This window comes from Gambusia affinis, linkage group LG07, assembly GCF_019740435.1.
Source record: "Gambusia affinis linkage group LG07, SWU_Gaff_1.0, whole genome shotgun sequence".
Taxonomy (NCBI): Eukaryota; Metazoa; Chordata; class Actinopteri; order Cyprinodontiformes; family Poeciliidae; genus Gambusia; species Gambusia affinis.
In genome coordinates, this window is record NC_057874.1 from 29,680,222 (window position 1) to 29,701,802 (window position 21,581).

The 21,581-nt window shown below is 40.7% G+C and overlaps 2 protein-coding genes across 5 annotated transcripts; one reads left to right on the top strand and one right to left on the bottom strand.

The window, feature by feature from the left end:
- Positions 1-356: 356 nt before the first annotated feature.
- Positions 357-8,726, top strand: tmem74b (transmembrane protein 74B). Of its 4 annotated transcripts, none has more exons than XM_044123270.1 (4): positions 357-606; positions 1,624-2,061; positions 5,885-6,095; positions 7,662-8,726. In XM_044123270.1, the coding sequence occupies exons 3-4, from the start codon at positions 5,925-5,927 to the stop codon at positions 8,229-8,231; spliced, it is 741 nt and encodes a 246-aa protein (XP_043979205.1). In that variant the 5' UTR covers positions 357-606; positions 1,624-2,061; positions 5,885-5,924; the 3' UTR covers positions 8,232-8,726. The 4 variants fall into 4 exon arrangements, with proteins under 4 accessions (XP_043979205.1, XP_043979204.1, XP_043979206.1 ...); XM_044123269.1 differs by having other exon boundaries at positions 1,624-1,695; XM_044123271.1 differs by lacking the exon at positions 1,624-2,061.
- Positions 8,727-15,902: 7,176 nt separating this feature from the next.
- On the bottom strand, positions 15,903-21,127 carry psmf1 (proteasome inhibitor subunit 1). Its single transcript, XM_044123272.1, has 7 exons — positions 20,914-21,127; positions 20,219-20,371; positions 19,404-19,486; positions 19,087-19,269; positions 17,954-18,010; positions 17,505-17,666; positions 15,903-16,445 (listed from the first exon to the last, which is right to left on the bottom strand). Exons 1-7 carry the CDS (start codon positions 21,040-21,042, stop codon positions 16,394-16,396), a joined length of 819 nt encoding a protein of 272 aa, XP_043979207.1. The 5' UTR covers positions 21,043-21,127; the 3' UTR covers positions 15,903-16,393.
- Positions 21,128-21,581: the final 454 nt, after the last annotated feature.

Sequence of the window (21,581 nt, forward strand, 5' to 3'; positions counted from 1 at the left end):
TTCATTTTATGCAATGATGAAATCACCTTCTGTGACCTTTGACATGCCCGGTCCTGGAGTTGGCCTGTTGCATTCTCAGGGGTCGGAACCTTCACCGCTCCCAGATTGTAGCAGAGCTGCTAATATTTGTCTCTAATATCCAGATATTTGGTCTGAAGATCAGATGATTAAAAACGGATTTCTCACACAGAATCCATGGATCTATTTTCAGCGGCGGATTAATCACTAACCTGGCGTGCAGTGACAGTTCAGATTAAAAAGGTTTTAGCATCATCTGGGAGAAGCTGGATGCTTCTTTCTTCCTCATCTGAGGGGTTTTTTTTCCGGTTTTTTTTTTGCAATGAATTCTGGGACTTTGTGGCTCCGGAATGAAATAAATCTGATAAATAAATTTGAACCTGGAAATAAAAATGCTTCAATTTGCAGCGAAGGAGGAAGAAACCGGGTCTTTTATTGCAGCTTCGTTAGGATCAGCATGTCTGAGCCGGACGTGCGTTTCCATGGTAACGCTCATTGAGACCGTTTTCAATGCAAAGACAAAGCAGGTTTAGTCTTTTCTCAGAGCGATTCATTGGATGTGACCAACATTATCTTTCATATCTTCAGGTCAGTGTTTTGTGTTTTTTCTGTCGTTTAGTCCAGATGTTACATGGGGTTCAATCATTTGTATGATTTGCGTTTTACTTTGATAAATTTTTTTGTTTCATTTAATTTGTTTTACATTTAATTTTCAACAGAATTCAGCAAACCTGCAAAGTTTTCTCTTTTTACTTTTACCAAAATAGAGTTACAGAATCACGTTTACAGACGTTAAGTTGTGCTTACTCTTCAGTCAATACTACTTTTTATTTTTTGTATTTTTATGCATCCAGCCACAGTCTGGATGGATATTTTTAATAAACATATATCAGCAGTAACGCCCACAAACACTGGCAGCTTGTGATTTCTGCAGTTATTAATCCAAAACCAAAATAAATGTATTTTATGTAGTTTAAGAGTTGCTGTAGATGCTGACAGCGGCAGCCATGAAGGCTCTCCTGTTGCAGTCTGTGCTACAGCGGTTCTGACAAAGCCTCTGACTGAAAACAGAAACAAGAGGAGACCCGTTCTGTTATTTCAGTTCTCCTCTTTGCCTCTTCTACATCTCATTTTTATTTTCTTTTAACTTCAGTTTGTGAAAATAATCAGTTTAAAATCAAACTGTAATTTTCCTCAGTGACCACCAGGGGGAGCTGCAGATTCACAGCATCCTGACAAACTAGAAATGTATTTTTATTTTCTCATGTTTAAAGGAAAAGTGAAACAAATGAAATATTCTTCAGTTATATTTGACATAAATAATGTAACATTTTCGGCCAGCTGCATCGATGATGCCTTTAAAACCTTAAATCGGACCTTTTATCGGCTCTCAGCCAGCTAGCCTTCCTTCAGCTAGCAGCGGCTCACAGCGGATGTTCTGGCGCTGCAGCCTCGAGCTGCTGGTGTTCGGAGTGATGTAGGTCAAAAGGCAGCAGACACCAACTCCACTGACACCGACCTGAAAACCACAGGCTGCTTTTGCGCATGGTCAGTGTCAGCCACCATCCTCATCCTCTCTCTCCGCCTTCCTCACTCGCCGTCCAGCCGCCTCCATCTCCGGATGAAGATGATGAGGATGTTCCCGGCGGCCGGAGCCAGGCTCGGCTCCAGCTCCAGGTAAGCCTCCAGCCTCCCGCTCCGAGCTCAAGCCGTTTCCTGACGCGCATCTCGGCCAGCAGGCAGCCCGCCACCCCGCGTGGATTCCGGCACGGATTCCCGCACCGACCCGCGGAGGAGCAGCGCGTCGGTCGGTGTGTCCATCAGCTGCAGATTTCACACACACACACACACACACACACACACACACACACACACACACACACACACACACACACACACACAGCAGGAGTGCTTTGGTCTAATTTCTGGCAGCTTGCATCACAAGGTCACTTTGCACGAACGGTGCCTTGCTCGTGGGCTCGCAGGCTGCCGCTGCTGAATGTGTGTCAGTGGGCCACCGGAAAAACAGACTCGACATTAAAGGTTCGTTTTATCCGTGAAATCCCGCATCAGCCGCAGTTAAAGGGGAGGTGGTGTCAGGGGACAGCTCACCGCTCACCTCTCCTTTAATGATCACACTGCTTCTGACAGAAATCCGAACCGAACCCCGGCCGTTACAGGCGCAGAAAACCCAGAAAACAGCGAGAGGCTGCTGGCCCTTTAAGGGACCTGAATTTGAACTACCTTCAACTCTCACGGCTTCCGGGTGTGATTTCCAACATTTACCAACATTTCCGCTTTGGATGGAGAAAATCTATGAACACCAGCAGCTGTTGCCACAGATTCTGAAATGGGTTTTATGTCTGGACTTTGACTAGGCCAATATAACATTGCTTTGCTGTCGATGTGTTCAGTTTGCAGACCGAAATGGGAAATTCTGACTTTCCAGTTGGAAAAATCAACTGGAACCAATCAGAGGTCAGATTTCCCCAGACTTGGCCACCCAACATGGCCGCCTCACATCGCCAGTGGTAGACTGGTGGAGGAAACATGTTTTACAGTGCGTGGAAAACACTGCAAGCTTCTGCTCACTTGGGCCAAACTCCAAAGGACTGGTGGGCCAAAACGTGTCAATTTTAAAAGTTAAAATTACTGAATTTTTTTTTTTCAATCTTCTTAATAATAAACTAAATGTGAACTATTTTAATTAAATGAATTCTATTTTTAAAATGGAATCATAGATTTAAAACTTTAGATGGTTTTTGCATGTTTTCCTTGAAAAGCATCCAGTTTAATTAAAATGATATTTCATAGCTTCTCTTCCTGTGTTCAGCCCAGTTTTACTCCAGCAGCTGAAAGCAGGTCTGGCTGCGCCGCTGAGGATTTTACAGTGTAAACCAGTGAGTAGATGTGGCCCATGGTTACCATGGCAACAGGAAAGCAGAAAGCTTGGGAAAGATGATCACTTTGTGTTGCATCAATCCTTTTTGTTTGTAGATTTTGATTTAAAAGTTTTGTCCTGATTTATTTTCGACTTGTGGTGAGGGGCCACAAAAAATCAGTGCAGGGGCCACAAATGGCCCCCGAGACTCACTTTGATCTAAAATCAGTGTTACAAGCAGCGTCTGCAACTCTAAACTGAACGGCCTGCAGTCAGAGCCGGAGCTGAGTCAGCGGAGTGGCCTGCTGCATGTCTGGGCGGCGCTGATCCAGAAACCAAACTGGATCCGGTCGTGATTAGTTTGGATTGGCTCCAAAAGGACCCCTGTGGTCAGTGTGATAATTTGGCTCCTGTTGTATTCGAGATCGGTCTCGAGACCATCAACCACTTTTTGATGGTCTCGGACTCGGGATTTTATTTCAAGACCAGTTAATGATATTTCCACATTTACATTGTCAGCATATTGTCTAGTTTGGCGTGCTGTGGTGGCGTAGGGGATAGCACGACCCACATTTGGAGGCCTTCAGTCCGCGACGCGGCGGTCGCGGGTTTGATTCCCGGACCCGGCCAACGTTTGCCGCATGTCTTCCCCCCTTCCTGTCAGTCTACTTTCTGACACTAGAGCCTACTTTCTGACACTAACCCTAACCCTAATACTTTTTTCCGCTTTTTCGGAGCGGAAAAAAATACAAAAAGAGCCCCTGGAGGGGGAAGAAAATACAAAAAGAGCATATTGTCTAGTTTATTTGTCAAGATCTTTGCTTCCACTGGAGGCAAAACTAATTAAAATCCATCATGGCCGGCCCAAGGCAAAAATAAACTAAGCAGCCGCTTAGGACCCCTGGCCGCTAGGGGGGCCCCCATACGGAACAGATTTATTTATTTTTATTAGTAATGATTTCCATGTGTTTATATTAACAAAAAACACATAAGTTTATTATAAAGTTGTGATTTTTTTTACAATAATATATATTTGATAATATTTGTAGAAATCATTTTTATATGGGCAAAAATAAAAATGAATGAATTGCTCTTCGGGGCCCCCTGTTGGCCGCGGTAGGTACCGCACTGCACGGTAATATGAGCTGCTGAGCATCGGAGCGGATCCAAACCTACAAATCACCGGAGGAAGATAAGTTAGCAAAGCAATGTGGCAAAAAGGACTTATCCTTCCGGGAGAGAGAAAAGAAAGAGGAATAATAGAGGAAAAGTCACGATAAAGGTTTGTTTTAATGTGTCTCGGTAATGTAAAGTTTATTAGGAAGATTTGCGAAGCTGCTAATAAAAACAAACATTTAAGCTAGCATCTTTACGTTTGTGTGAAACTGAGTTTTACCTTTAAATGAGGTGATTCTGGTGGTTGGCCTTAAATGTTTCTGAGATTTTTTATTTGTTTCTCTTTTTTTTACTTCAAAATGGCGTGTTTGATAACAATAATTTCAACTAATATTTGACATTATCTAACGAAATGTTTTACATCAGGCTCCTGCATCAACGAGCTAATCTAAGCTGTAGTTGGCAATATGCCGCTTGCTGCTGATAATTTATTGGCTAAAACAAACATTAGTTTTACATCAACTTCTAAATATTATTCTCGTATTAAAATTATTCGAAGGCTCAGAACCAACCCGGTACCAGTACCGGTACCGGTACCGGTCTTTCTCACCCACATCTCAGGTGAGAAAAACTCACCTGGTGTAAGTTAAAATTTTAGCTATTGTAATTACACCTTAGAGAAACTAGTTTAATTAAAATCATGAAAACTTGAGCATGTATTCCAGTTTATATAGAGCGGCAATGATGGCAGTTTTCTGGCCGATCCCCAGTTACTGATGCTAAAAGGCCTGACCTGCTGGGGATAAGATCGGCTTCATGTAAGTATCGGCGACCACCGATCCTCCTAAGTTAAGGAATTTGCTGTGAAGTCGGTAGTTGCTGTGAAGTCTGTAGTTGCTGTGAAGTCGGTAGTTGTTGTGAAGTCGGTAGTTGCTGTGACGTCGGTAGTTGCTGTGAAGTCGGTAGTTGTTGTGAAGTCGGTAGTTGCTGTGACGTCGGTAGTTGCTGTGAAGTCGGTAGTTGTTGTGAAGTCGGTAGTTGCTGTGAAGTCGGTAGTTGTTGTGAAGTCGGTAGTTGCTCCCTTTGACATTAATTGTGTAATTTGAGGTTTCTTAAATTATTTGATATGAATATTTTGGACGACTGTTTTCTAGGAGGTCTTGGCGCCAAATGAAGATGTTTTTAGTCGTATTGAAATTGTTTTTCCATAAAAATGGAATCCAAACAGTTTTTTCGCATCACAGGATCAACAACCGGATGGCAAAACCCACGAAGAAGAAGACGGCAGGAAGTGGTGGCAGGACGGTGGTGCTGCGTGTCTGAGCGAACTTTCCATTATTTAATGGAAACGCTGCATTTGCTGAACAGTTTTTCCAACATCAGTGAAATATTGTTAAATCTTTTCATTAATGGAAACACAGCTGCATGATCTGGTGAATAAAACTTTCCATCCTCACTGCAGCCTGAATGAATAAACTGCATCGAACGGATTCTTTCAGAAACACACATGACCTTAAACCACTTCAGGATTTTACATCTTGACATTTTGCGTCTCTTAAACCTTTTTAAATGTCAAAATTAATTAAATTAATCAGTGTTAACTGCAAACATAAATGAATCCATCTCACTAGGGTCAGATGCATAAAAGTGTGAATTCTATTGAAAATACATTTATTTCAGTAATTTGAAGCACATTTGGTCGACATTTTAAAGCTCTTATTTCAGTTAATTGGTGATTTTTTTGCTTACAGTTGATGTAAACATGGCATTTAAGATTAAAATCAGGAAAGTAAAAAACGTTTTAAAGCATAAGTGTGAAGGTGAGAGGCTGTGATTCTTGAGCGGTACTTTAATGTTTGTGTCCCGCAGTGCGGACGCAGCGGGTCGGTGAAGACATGAGCCAGAACTGATGGAGTCTCTGAACGCCGTGGAGCTCCGGGACCTGCAGCGCCGCCGCGGCTCGGCCAGCAGGGGGCGCTGCGCCGCCGGAGGCTTCGAGAACGTCTCCTACCAGCCGGACGAGGAGCCGGACGAGCCGGGACCGGCTGCGACCCGCGTCTGTCCGCCCAGAACCAGCACGGTGACAGGATTTGTTTTCAGGGCTGCAACGATCAACCGTGATTAGTCAGTTATTGAAATAATAGTCCAGTAGTTGATGACTCGTTAACAGACTTAAAAAGAAGAAACTGAAAGAAAAACACTGAACAGAAAAAATGTCCAAAAATCTGAAGCGTTTCTAAACAGCGACAGAAATGTAAACGATGGAGGGAGACTCGCATTTTGGAAAAACAGAAACTATTTTGAGTTTCAGTCGCCAAGTCCGTTTATTATAAGCAGCTGTTTTATTTCTAAAGTCGTTTGCAGATTTAATGAGTCAATGTTTTTTGGGTTTGGAAATAAGCAGACATTAGTCTGACATCCAGTTAGTTTTACTCTCCCGCTGAGTCTTTGCTAACGTCTTGTTAATATATGACCTCTGACCTCTGAATGACGTTGAGCTTCCGTTGCTCTCCAGAAAACTGCAAACATGGAGACCAATATGAACAACGCAATAAACGTGAAAACAGCCACGAATGAACGAGTCCGTCAAGTTGTGCGACTAAACGCCGTTATAATTATTAATATTAAGATAAGTGGCACAAATCTGTGCAGCCAGCTGAGTTGTGGAGCCGCAGGAGGAGCTGCGGCAGCAAACAGGGCCGTAACCACAACCTGGGGCTGGGGCCGGGGGGGAGAGGAGCCTGAAATCCCATTTCTAGTTTTCCAGACAACAGAAACACAAAAACACAAATTACTAAAGTTTTTTGTGCTGTTGTAACCAGTAAACAATCTTCCCTTCAGTCCAACCTCAGAGGAAACACATCGTTGATGTTAACTTTATAAAATAACTCAATGAATGAGATTTTCACAGCTGCTGAAAGTAACTAAAAAAGTTACTTTTAATGTAACTTAGTTACTTTCTGAATCCAAGTTACTTTTTCAAGGAGTAATCAATAATCTGATTAAAGTTACTTTTCAAAGTGACTATGCCATCAGTTAATCAATAATTATCCCTGATCATCTCTCCAGCAGGAAGCCTGAGTTTTTCTCATGCTGAAGGATTTTTATCTGCCAATGTACCAATATTTTTGTCCCATTAATCGTCAGAATAATCAATAGATTAGTTGATAACTAAAATAATCACTAGCTGCAGTTTCCTGACATGTTGCTCAGCGTCTCACTCAATCTATTCTGATTTGACCTTTTTATTGTTTTTATTTATTTGTATTATTTTTGGTTTCAGTTTCTTTGTGTTAAATAAAACGAGTCATGATGCAAAAACCAGAATAGTTCTGTTCAGTTTCTTAGTTCATTTCAAATGCCACTAAACTAATTTATTAGTAACTTTGTATTAAGATAAAAGAGAACTAGAACTTTATTAAATCAATATTAAAGAATTATTGATTAAAAATAAACTCCTGTGTTTTTCTGAAAAGTTATTTTAGTTTTCTTGTAAGATATTTGCTCCAGAAACGGAACAGAAATACAGATTTAGTGTTTTGCAGATTTTTCGCAGATTTTTTGTTTATTTTCTCTTTTTCTTCTTGTTTGTCTCCATCTTTGATCCTTATTAAAATATTTTTTAAACACTTTTCTTCTCCTGCAGCTGCAGGTTTCTCCAGAGTCGTGCAACGATGAGGACGTCGCCGCTGCCGGAGGAGGAGGTGATGAAGGTGTGGGCCTGGCGGCGCCGGGCCCAGCTGACGGCCGCTCTGCGGACCTGGGCTTTGTGGTGGCGCTGGTTCTGCTGGTGAGCGGCATCATGCTGGTGGCGGTGGCCTACACCGTCCCCCGGGACGCCGGGGTGGATCCGGACTCGGTGTCGGCGCGGCAGATGGAGAAGCTGGAGCTGCACTACGCCCGGCTGGGCTCGCACCTGGACAGGTGCATCATCGCCGGGCTGGGCCTGCTGACGCTGGGCGGGATGTTCCTGTCCGTCCTGCTCATGGTCTCCATCTGCCAGGGCGAGATGTACTGCCGCCGTGCCGCCTTCGTCCGGCCCAAAAGGACCTACGGCTCCATCAACCTGAGGATGAAGCAGCTGGCGACCGGAGAGGCGGACGTAGACGGGGTGGAGCGGGTTCTGGTGGAAAACACAGAACCAGGGTCCAGCCAGGACCAGAACTCAGAACTGAGCAGAACGCCGGCTGCTGCTTCATCTGCATGTGGAGTTTAGTCAGAATTGATCTCGTTGGATCCGGTTGGATCCCAGCCGTCAGAAGCCAACCAATCAGACGGCCTTGTGACATTGGCAGACAGGAAGTGGAGCGGTAAGGCCCGGTGGACAGAACTCATCTGGAGGTTTTTAAAGATCAGAATCACTGCAAACTAAAACACTCAACCAACAGTATTTTAGTGCAAATACTCCAATTTACTTGAAATAAGACAAGCAGCTTGTTTTCAACATTTATTTTAAATACATTTTTTCTCCTCCAGCTGATTTTTTTACTTCTGTAACTTTTTAATCAATATTAAGGAATCACTGACTTAAAACAAACTTCATGCTGAAGATTTACTTGTAAGTTGGTTTTGTCTTATTTCCAGAATTTGAAGACATTTGCACTAGAAACTGAACTAAAATATTTGGTAAGATTTTGTTTTTGCAGTGTAATAACTTCTGCTATTTTAATCCTATTAAAGCTATAAAAGGCACATTATTTAGAAACAGAAATCAGGAATAATGTTTTAGTTTCTGACCAGCTACATTCAGCCACATTTTAATTATAGACAGAATATACATTTAATTATTATAATAATTAATAAAATAAAATAGGGCAGAGAGATTTGTTGCTTGTTCTTAAACAGAGGCAACATTTATTTATTTAAGCTTCAGCCATAAAATAAAAACCAGGTAGAAATTAAAACCACAAACCCGACATGTACCCAATAAACCATGAAATGTTCAGTTATGAACGATAACTGAATAAAAATATGAAAATTAGCTTCAGGTCTCTTAGAAATGTCAGATTTTTCAAAGCTAGCCTGAGGCAAAGCAAAGACTTTTGTATTCGTTTCTGTTTCTTACTGTGAGAAAGTTTCCTCCTGGATGCCAACCGCTAAGTGTTAGCTTTACAATATAACATGGATGCTAACTGCCAAATGTTAGCTTCACAATGTAACCTAGATGCTAGCAGCTAAACGTTAGCAATATAACCTGGATGCTAACTGATAAACATTAGCTTCATAATATAACCTGGATGCTAACCGCTAAACATTAGCTTCACAATATAACCTGGACACTAACCACTAAACGTTAGCTTCACAATATAACCCGGATGCTAACTGCTAAACGTTAGCTCCCTAATATAATCTGACAGATGCAGCTGATGCTATAAACAGAAGGAAAATATGGAAAAGAAAAAAAGACATCAACATAAACTGTTGATGTTTTAAAATGTTTGTAGTTTTTATTTGAAGATACTCAGATTTAATCATCATTCAGACTAAATCTGGATCTTCTGGCCTTTTTTACTGATATTTGATCATATTTACATCCTAACTTTAAAATGATTCTCAGTTTTCATGTGAACATTGTTTATTAAACTAAAAAGAAATGAAAAATAAAATAAACATTGAAAGAGTTCCAGATAGAATCTGAGATTTAATGCAGTTTGATCTTTTATGAAAATATGGAAGTTTTAAGAAAAACAAAATAAAGAGCCTGAGTGTTGTCATTTGGACAGAAGCTGCTTTAACCTTTAATAATGTTTTTTTTTTTTGTTTTAAATATGAACTGATTGCATTAATGTTAAAATGCTGCAGTCTGCCTTAACCAGAACACACTGCTGTGTGAGCAAATATTCCGCTAATGTAACCCAGTGTGTGTTGCACCAGTTAGCCAAGGGTAATGTAGCCACACACACACACGCACACCCATGTTTGTGCAGCTATCTTTGCGGGGACTTTCCATTGACTTCCATTTATTTCTACAGCCTAACCCTTATCCTAACCCTATCCATTACATACCTAACCAAAACTCAATTCACACCTTGGTCCTAAATCTAACCCCTGACCCAAAAACAGCTTGGTCCCCACAAGGAGCAGTGGGTCCCCACAACTTGGTATATGTCAGGAATATGATTCCCATAAGGTATCAAAAACAAACACACACACACACACACACATGCAAACACTGTTTGCTGTAATCTGCACAGTTTTAATTCATAATCAAGTTTTACCTTCACAGCTTAATAGCTGGATCAATAATCTGATTGATAAACTGATGGATGACAGATTATAATTTCTGATTTTCCTTTTTGAAATTAGAAATTACGGAGCCCTTCAGGGGACATGGGAATTTTTTTCTCTTCTGCGTTCCCTGACAATAATCTACTGATCAGTTATGCAGCATCATTGTATACTGTAAGTCTTTCTCACGGTGGCCGCTGTACTTTCTGCCTTAATATGAGGTCATGTGAGGTTTTTCCATGAATGTTAATATCTTTGTGAAATATCTGAATATTTTATAGCTTTTTCTTTAGGATAGAAATACACTACAAATCTATGATATAAACAGAAACTTTCCATAAGTAGGAAAGAAATAAAAATACATCCAAACTACTTGAACTATTTCTGCGTTATTATTGTGGGTAATAAATCATCTGACAGTTTGATTGTGTCTCTGTTTGCTGGTTGTCTGAATAATTTATAGAGCTGCTATCAGTGCTGTTCCATCTCAGTCTTAACAGACATAAACATGCAGTAAATAAATCGATTTTCAATCAGTTCACCAAACAGTTAATAATAATAAACAAGTTTCCACTGAGGTTCTGTAAGAGCCATATGAATGAAATAAGTAACTATTGATGGGAGGTGGGTGAGTCGATGTGGGTGAGTCGATGTGGGCGTGTCAATGTGGGAGTGACGTCACCAGGTATGAATGGGAAGGTTACTGGCCTGCTGGCTTTGTGTGTATGAGGAAACGGTGAGCGGGGCGGTCAGCCCTTGTAAAGTTTGGAGCATGATAGTCAAAATGGAATAAATCAATAATTGTGGCAGAACAAAGTGGTTTGGAGATGATTGATACACGGACAGATGAGATTCCAGAGTTAACCCAGTGCGGCTCCTTACTATCATTAGTTTGTCGTGTTTTATAATAATGAAACGTGTTTGTTATTATTAAGTCTTTGGTGCAAAAACTGATTGAAAATCAATTTATTTACTGCATGTTTATGTCTGTTAAGGCTGAGATGGAACTGAACATGAAAACGGCCTTTAAACCATTCAGACAACTGAAACAATTAAAACTGTCAGACGATTTACTACCCCCGATAATAACTAAGAAATAGTTCAAGTAGTTTGGATGTATTTTTATTTCTTTCCTCCTTACGGAAAGTTTCTGTTTATATCAAAGGTTTGTGGTGTGTTTCTATCCTAAAGAAAAATATATAAAACTCCAGATATTTCACGAGATATTAACATTCATGGAAAAACCTTACATGAAACTGTATCAAGGCAGAAACTACGGTGGCTACCGTGAGAAAGGTTCACAGCAGGGGTCTCAAACTCCAGGCCTCGAGCGCCGCAGTCCTGCAACTTTTAGATGTGCCTCTGCTGCACCACCTGAATAGAATAATTAATGTTCTGGAGAACTGATCTACAGGTGGAGGTAATTAAGCCATTTCATTCCAGTGTTTTGTACCTGTGGCATATTTAAAAACTGCAGGACTGCGGCCCTCGAGGACTGGAGTTTGAGACCCCTGGTTTACAGTATTCAGTAATGCTGCATAAGTGATCAGTAGATTATTGCGAGGGAATGCAAATTAAAAAAAATTCCCATGTCCCCTGAAGGGCTCCGTAAGAAATGATAGAAGTTATTTTCAAAATTGGATTTTATTTCAGTCGTCTGTTCCTGTGCGGAGCGTTGATATTACCGCCGTAATATTAGCAGAATAAAGACAAACAGTTATTTTTATGAAAAAAGAATCTCATAATTCAGCTTATGAATTTAATTGAATTAAATTCAGTTTGTCCAATCGTTTCAAAGTCTTAAAATACTAAATAAAATTTTCTTAAAGCACTTTGTATTGCCTTTTTGCTGAAAATGTGTTATATAAATAAAATTACCTTTATCTTTTAAAAACACAAAATTACTTGGTTAGATTTTGTGTTTTTACAGTGCACAGCAGCACATTTCTATATTGAGCCTAAAATGAGCCGTTAAATGATGATTTGTTGGGTTGGACAAACGGTGGCGAAGCGGTTTTTCTGCAGCTCTGCTTTGGTTTCCTCAGACAAACAAACTATTTATGAAGTGGAGTCTATGGCCAAGATGATGGGCGCATGGCGCCAGCCATGGCGGATGATGCGGCGCATGGCGATGGCGCGCGTAAGCGATGGCCGAAGTGGAGCAGCTGGCCAGGAGGCCTTCAGAGGACAAACAAATAGAAAATCAACAGCACAGGCAGCCCAACAAACATTTTTATAGAAGTGATGCAGACTGAATCATTCATCTGGAAATCAGCTGTTTGGTTCAAGGAGACATAAAAACTCTCTTGGCTTATGAAGACTTATGAACCCTCGGTTCAAAAGTGTAAGGAAAACAGTTTCAATATTTTTACAAAACAAAAGTTAAAAGGTTTTGCATGCTTCAGCATTCAACCGCAGGAGACTGGTATCCATTTAAACTAAACATTTAATTTCAGTATGAGAGGAAATTTGGATTGTAATTTATTTTTAAAAAGGAGGACAATATTTTCAAAAATTCTTTATGGATTTTGTAAAACATTACACTGCAAAAAGCACAAAATCTTGCTAGGTAATTTAGTTTCTAGTGCAAATATTTTAGTACACTTGAAATAAAACAAAACTAAATTCCAATCAACTTTTCAGCACAACATTGGAGCCTGTTTAAGTCAATAATCCCTCAATGGTGATGAAAGGAAAGATTTCTACTGGCAGATTAACTCACTTATGGGAAAAATGTTTAAAGTGAAAAAATCTGCCAGCTTAGGGGTAAACTGCATTGCTTCACGGAAAACATGGCCGCTTTACGGTAAACATGGCCGGTTTACGATAAACATGGCCGCTTTACGATAAACATGGCCGGTTTACGATAAACATGGCCGCTTTACGGTAAACATGGCCGCTTTACGATAAACATGGCCGCTTTACGGTAAACATGGCCGGTTTGCGATAAACATGGCCGCTTTACGATAAACATGGCCGGTTTACGATAAACATGGCCGGTTTACGATAAACATGGCCGCTTTACGATAAACATGGCCGGTTTACGATAAACATGGCCGGTTTACGATAAACATGGCCGGTTTACAGTAAACATGGCTGCTTTATGCAGAGATGTGTCATGGAGCTTTTCACGCTGCACTCAGAATCCATTGTACTTTAACCCCTGTTACACTGGTGCCTCTAAATAAAGGGTGTTCAAGGTGAGGTGAAGTTCAGTTATTGTCAGATTTATTTAATACCTGCAGAGGAAGATGTTTCAAACATTTATTACTGTAAAATTTCAAGATTATGGCTTACAGTTAATGAAACAAAAAATATCAACTAAAGACTGATTTCTTTAAAAATCCCTTTTAATGTAGAGACATAAGAGGCATGCAATGATGTATTATCATGCCTGTGGATTTCATTTTTCCTTCCACTAAACTTTCCAGTAACATATTTCAACAGACGGCTTGTTAAGCTGCTGCTGTTGAGGATTTGCTTCTTATGGAAAGCAAAACATGGTCATGACATCACATTTCTGCAATAAAAATGTTTTTTAATCATCAGCTTATCAAACTAATGAATATTTATGAAGTCAGAATCATAAAAACGGTTCAGTTCAATGAATAAAAATTCTGATCAAATTCAAGCAGCTTCCTTCAAAATAAAAGCATGAAAACAAAAGGCTTTGAGTTAACATTTTTTAACACCCGACCGACCATGAATATTTTTATTAAAATTTAAACGTGCATCACTCAGTTTACACCATAAACTGGCTTTAAAAAAGATTTAAAAGTCTGAATTGTACAAAAAGAATTAAAATAATATTAACATAAAACATAGATATTGAACTATTGATATATTACAGTGGATAAAACATTTAGCACAACTCATTTACATGAAATGTATCTGATTTTATTTATTAACTACCATAAACAAAGTACTTTATATAATAAAACATATTAATAGAAATTTCTGGTTCTTAATTTAACTTTTAATTAAAGGAGGAAACAAAAACACTTTATTAAATTGGAACTGAAAGATATAAAATTTGGTAAAAAGTTTATTGATTAATGATCTAAATTAACCATAAAATTGTCATAATAAGAAAAGTTTGTTTAAAATGTTTTTATAAATGCATGATTTGATTTTTCCTTTTCTGATTCTGATGCCACATTTCCAAACCTCTGAAGGATTTCTGTGATTGTATTTTTATTCTGCTCTCACAACCAGACGTTTGATTTGTTTGCTGTGTGGAAAGCACAGAAAGTTTGAATTTAATTAATTTTTTAAGTGTTACCAGAGGTTTCACTCTGCTGTGAGGATGCATGTGACTGAGTGAAGCTTCCGTCCTGTAAATACTTGATTCTGTCTGTAACATGATGATGATCTCTGTCTGATTCTGTAAAGTGAAAATAAAGTTTCTGTTTTTCTGTTTCATTATCCAGACGGTTCCTCGCTGAACTTCATTTCATTTTCAGTGTCGATCAAAATGGAAAACGGCTCAGAAGAGAAACTCGATTCACAACAGAAGAAACTTTGGTTTTAATCAGAACCAAGAAACAAAGCAAAGCACTGCTTCAGGGGCGGTCCCGCTGTCAAAGGAGCCCCGGGTAGCTTCTGCCCCCCAAAGCCACCCAGCAGGGGGCGCCAGATATATTTTCTATATTTTAGGAATTATGGAAAAATCCACAATGATCCAGATTTTATGTGATTAATTTGGCACTTGGATAACTTGATAATTTTTTATAGTTTTGTGGCTCTAGATTTGAAAGTAGTTCAACAGGAAAGAGGGTAATGAGAGACTTGTGTCTGACGTCGACAGGCCGGGATTCGAACCTGCGACCACTGCCATGAGGACATAGGGCCTCCATAAGCGGGTCGGGCGTTGCCCCTGCATCACCACAGTGCCGCAACTTTATGTCTTTACCAGGTTCTAGTGCACAGCTGTCTGCCCATGCTCCAATGCCGCCCTGGGCAACTGCCCAGATGTCCTACATCCAAATCCAGGTCAGTCCAGATGTTCAGGAAGTTGAGGAACCAAACAGGAAAAGGAAGTTAAACCAGACAACGCTGCGGTCCAAACCAAAATAATCAAAATTTACACAAAAATATAAAAATGGTAACAACTTTTAAACCACGACACAAAAATCAGAGAAGCATCTGAATTTAATGAAAAAATAAATATTAAACTTTTTGAAAATATACTTAATGAATTTAAAATGTTTGAAGTTTCCTTGAATCTGCTCATCAGTTCTCAGATGATGATGTCATGATGATGTCACCGTTTCTGTGGCGCTGACTGAATCGTTAAGGAGGAAACCACAGAGGATTGTCTTAAATGTGAAACGACGACGACGAAGTTTTCCTGCAGCTCTGAAGGTAAACGGCAGCCATGTTGGTTGATTTCAGTCTGAAAGTCTCACTGCAAAAACTAAATCTACTAAACATTTTGACTAGTTGTAGAGCAAATATCTAATTAACTACAGGTAAAAAAAATTTTAGGTAAAAAATTTATTGATACTAATTTTTAAAAACTTCTAGCTCCACTGTCAAGTATGGTGGCGTATCCATGGTGCTGCGGGCTGCCGAGGGAAACGGCCAGCTTTATTTTCTCCACTGAATTAAAATGTTTCCCATGAAAATGTTGGAGTTTGATACAAAGCGGCAGAACTAAAACAGTAACAACTTTGCAGTTTTTATTAGAATATTTGGCAGAAATTAATCGGCCACGTTTCAAAATCAACAACCAAACAAACAAGCAGCAAAGTTCTGCTTTTCTGAAGAAATGGAAATTATTCCCAAACATTTCTGTAAGTCAAAATAATCCAAACAGGGAGTTTTCTCTCTGAGGCGTCGCTTTAATTCACTCATTTCTCAGCGAGATGCTCAGACAAAGAAATTATAGATATGTAGGTTTATCATAACAAGCAGAAAGGTCAAAGGTCAGGGTCACATCAGGGTCAATCTGAATCTGTGCAGAATAAAAAAATTCATAAGCATTTCTAAACCTTAAAGGAGTCTGAATGAATATTTTATTTTTCATTTTCAGAAAATCCTGCCAGTCATTGGGCGATCCATGGTGGTTCCGGACCGGAACCAGAACCAGACCGGACCCGGTTCTGCGGTGTGAGCAGGAGTAATGGAAGCAGGAATCAGCGGCGGGCGCTACATGAACATGTCATCGTATCCAGGCGGCGGCATGTGGTCGGGGTCGGGCCTGGAAACAGGAAACAGGAAACAGGAACATCAACGCCACTGACTTCAGGAAAACGTAAGGAAATGAAACTTCAGACATCACAGCTTCACATTCTGGTCATCTTTGTTCTGAAGGTCTGGACCGTTTCTGAAAACATCCACACAGTTTTAGGCGATAAGTTCAAGTTTAAAACTGGAGAATGAGCCGATTGCTGAGACACCGTTACCCAGCAACCCCAGCTGACCTCCAGCATTTTGTCTGCTGGTATTCCTGCTGTACAATGGCTGCTGGAAAACAGTTTTGTTGTGACCAACCAGAAACCAGTTGGGTTTGGGGGCGTGGTCAGAAACTGATGATTTAAAGAGACAGTGGCCCTAAAACAGCTGAACAGGCAGAAATGATCAGACTGAAATCTGATTCTCTAAGAATAATTTAGTGTAAAATGTAATGTCCAGAGGCCTCATGCATTAAAGACGGTGCAGTTTTCACACTAAAATTTAGAAAAGTGCGGCGCACAAAAACTCTGGATGTATAACTCTGGAGCCGTGCGCGTGGCTGTGCACATTTTCACAGCAGGGAAAAACTGCGTATATTTACGTAAACTTTGATGCAAAGTTCATTTTCATACATGCTGCTTTGTGCGTAAAATATGGCGCCGCACATTTTTTGTGTGGCTGTAAACGTGAGGCTCCAGGTTTTGATTAGACCACAGACTGAACCTAACCTGTTCCAGATCAGTTTGTTATGTTGATCAATGCGATCTCAATCGGTGTTGATAGACACGATGTGGTGTGTGTGTGTGTGTGTTTGTTTGTTTCTAATACCTTGTGGGGACCATTTTCCTGACATACACCAGGTTGTGGGGACCAAAGTCTGGGCCCCACTAGGGGAAACACCGGTTTTGGGTCAGGGGTCAGATTTAGGACTAAGGTGTGAATTGAGTTTTGGTTAGTTAGGTATCTAATGGTTAGGGTTAGGTTAAGAGTTAGGCTGTAGAAATGAATGGAAGTCAATGGAAAGTCTCCACAAAGGCAGCCGTGCAAACGTGTGTGTGTGGGTGTGTGGGTGTGTGTGTCTCACCCCGGTCTGTGGCGTCCCACGGGTCCAAACGGGTCGAAGCGGGCCCCCGGAGGAACGGCTCCAGGAGGCAGGATGTCTGGGATCCCGCTGGACGGGTCAAAGCCGGAGCGAGGGAACCCGGACCTGAGAGGGTCCACGATCATCCCCCCCCCACCCACTGACCTGGAATATAGATATAGATATTAATATAGATATTATCCACTGAATCATCAGGGTGAAACCAGAGGAGGTTTCATTTCAATACAACAAAAACCAATAAAAGAAATAAATAAACATCTGTAATAATTTGGTTTTAAACGTAGAAGAAACAAAAAGTCTCACTCTGCTTCATTCAGTCCAGGGCCTTCAAATGGCCCCTGAGCCACAGCTTGAACCACCCAGAGCAACATGTTGATTCTTTGTCTGTGTGAACCAGATTCAAGTTTAAACCAGATTAAATGAGAACTCACCCAAACGGATCCAGATCTGCTCCTCCGGCTGCGAACGGAGGATTCAGTGGGTCGGGCCTGAAACCAACCAACAGACATTTTGTTTTCTTATTGATGAAATAAAAATGATCAGACATTAATGATTGATCCAGAAAACCTTTAAGATCCCTTTAAATGCAACAGGAAGTGACCCGTTACCTTTTCATGCTATAAAGAGAATTTTAACGGATTCTGGTCTCAGACGTTTTGGATCGGCGCCGAAACTTTTCCTAACCAATTTAAAACCAAATGTTTCTAAAATAAATACAGTCAAATATTTGTAAGGTTATTGATTAATCTGAGGTCCAGATGATCCGATCTTCTCTTCATCGCTGCGTTTCTCCGTCTCAAACTCTCTCCGTTCACTTTCTGTCCATCCGTCTCTGCTCCGTCTTCCTCATCTTCATCATCCTCTCTGTCCCCTGGGGGCCACTGAGGCGATGAAGGGCCGCCGTCTCATGTGACCAGGTTAAAGGTCGGAGGAGGGAACGAATCCGTCCTCCAGTTTGATTTTCCCTTCCAGAAAAAAAAACCTTCTCCTTCATCCTTAAATAAAATCATTTTGACCTCCTGCTGTGATCATCTTCCACACAATCAAACAACAAACTGAGTTTTTTCCACTGATTGAACCTTCAGACAGAACCGGGAATGGACCCAGATAAACGGGACGTTTGGGTCGGATTCATGCTTTTAAATAAAAATATTTTGTTTTGTTTTTAGCTTTTAAAATGAAAAATGTTTGTAACCTATTGACAAAAGAACAAAATGATATTTTTGTTCTTTGTTAGTGATTCTTTGTGAAAATTTCCTTCTGGTCATTCTGATGTTTTCTATTTATTTTAGAAGCTAAAGATGAATTTACAGATGAACTTGTTGCTCCGATGTGTTTTGAGTTATTAATCAGAGGAATAATCTTCAGATTGTGAAATTAAAACCACATTTAATAGAAAATAATGTCACAGGAGAAAAGGAAACATTGGTTTATTAAATATTTGATGTGTGTGTTGGATAATATTCTACTTGTCTGTTTCAGAGTGTAATTAAACACATAAAACCAATTAGTGAAGACAGTTTATTAGAGCGAGGCGGTTTCCTGGACGCCGCTGCTTACTGACCAGTGAGGCTGCGGCCCGTGGCGGGGGTGTCTGCAGGGCAGCCGCAGGGGGTCGCCGTCTTCCTCCCGCCTCCTCTGAGACGACTCGCCCTCCTCCCGTCTGCTGCGCTCCGGCGCTTTCTCTGGGCGGGGCAACAGCTGAGCCTTCACCTTCTCAGACAAATCGTCTGCGTCTCTGAACACGCTGCGGCACAAAGAGGCTGCGTCACCAACCGGAACAACGTCTTGTTTTACATCATTATCTGGTTATTGTTGGCAGAATGTGTCATTTAGGTTTTCTGTTCTCAGGTGAGACAAACGAAGCAGGTAAAAACCAACCTGTCAAAGGAGTGCAGCTGATCGGCGTTGACGTGGTCGCTGACGTTCACCATCAGGTCTGAAACCTGCTTAGTGCCGGAGTTCTGCAGAACAACAGCAGCTTTTAATCAGACGTTCTGCCCGCCAATCCCATCTTTAAACCCAAAAGAGACGATATTGTGCAGTAAAATATCTTGATGAGCACGCTGCACGGTGGAGCAGATGGTAGCACTGAAGGTCCTGGTCCAATTCCTGGCCCACAGTCCAAAAACATGAACGTTAGGTTAATTGGCCTGTCTAAATTCTGTGTGTGTGTGTGTGTGTGTGTGGTTGTTTGTCCTGTCTGTCTCTGTGTTGCCTTGCGACAGACTGGTGACCTGTGTGACAAGGTGACCCCTGTCCTGGTGACCCCTGTCCAGGTGACCCCTGTCCAGGTGACCCCGCCTCTCAAAAGGCCCTCCTGACCCCACCAGGGACAAGGATGTAAGAAAATAGATGGAACATCCTGATGACATCATCAGCTCTGCTAATCCACGTGTTGGACAAATGCTCCATGAAGCCTCTTTTTCAACTCCTTTGGGATTTGGGGGTCAAAGTTCAATCCTTATGCTCAAAATGTTTGACCAAAGTCAGGAATTAAAAGGCGATCAAATACAAAGAGAACTTGCTATAGGTTATATAAATAATCGGTTCTTGCATTTGAGCTAAACGTGAAGGTTTCACTTGATTTAAACACAGAAGAAGAAAACAGCGCAGCGTCTCTCCGGCTCCTTGTGTGATTATTAGCATCAACCCACTGCATCAGCTACTTTCATTTGTCCTGTTTTTTGAGTTACCATTAAGTTGAAGATGAGCGTGGAGTCCACAGCGATGGCCTTCAGCACCATCACGGGTTCTGTGTCGCTGGTTCTGTAACGCAGGCTGTACAGCTCCTTGTTGCTGCTCCAGTCAGCAGGAAGCAGCTCTGACTTTTTATCACGGCTGCTAGGCTGAAATACAACAGAGAAAAAGAAAAAGAAGAGACTCAGACAAAATAATTAACACGTTAGAGTGTCTATCATCACGCAGTTGCGTTAGCCTCCCAAAGATGACTAGACATTTTTCACAACTCCAAAGTTTTCCCCTGAAAGTCTGAATTAAACAGACTGATTTATGCTAAGCTAACACACGTCTGGCATTTTGTTCTGAAATTATTAAAAAACACCCGGATAACAATGCGCATTAAAAAAAGCTAATATGAAGACTTTAGCTAAGCTTGTACATAACTCCATTAAAATAACAAACTGATTAATTTCTCCCTGACTGTCACTAATCCGTCTCATCTTAAAGAATAGATCACTTATAGCCTTTCTACTGCTTCCCAACTTCCCTTAAATTCGGAAACAAAAACTAATAATTTTAATTCTTTAGTTAATCAAGTTGGAGACCTTTAGTCATGTTCAACTGCCCAAACATTGGCAGAGCTCGGCGCTAATCGAAACTCTGCAGATCAACGGCTAAACAAATTAAAACAAGTTTCCTGTTCTTTCACCTCGTCTCCAGATCCGATGCACCGGTAGCCATACTTTATCATTTCCCAGTGAACCAAGCACACGACGGCGTCCTGCGGACACTCGATTTTATCTGCGACACAGGTGTACATCGCCTCCAAACCAGCCATTTTTCTCCCAACAGTCGATACCAGCTCCGCATCTAAACCGGGGAAAGGAAAACGAAAGTCTTCACTGAAGTCTCATGGCAACCACAGCTACTTCCTGTTAGGGAAATTCAAAGTAAAAGCACAAGAACGTTTTCAAATCGAGTTAGTCACATTAGAAACCAATTTCAGAAGTGATACAATAAAATTATTTCGGAAAATTACTGAACCTTATACGGCTGCTAAATTGCATTTGAACCTAAAAATATTCCGACAGAGGTTAATGGTTGTGTAAGTCTGGGCTGTTTATTTGTGCAACAAAAAATATTAAATTGTATATATAACTTTATATAGTTATAATAAGGCGCTCAATATAAAGCGGAAGACTCTAAGTGCGTTTGGATCAAAAATAGTGACCCTAAATACAAATTCAATCATTGCTGTATTGGAGATGGTTTTCAATCCTAGTTACTTTTATTTTCTCCAGAGAGAAATCTCTGGAGAAAAAGTTGCTGCTTTATTTTTTTCTAACTTTACGGAAAAGTTCGTTTTGTTTTGATGCA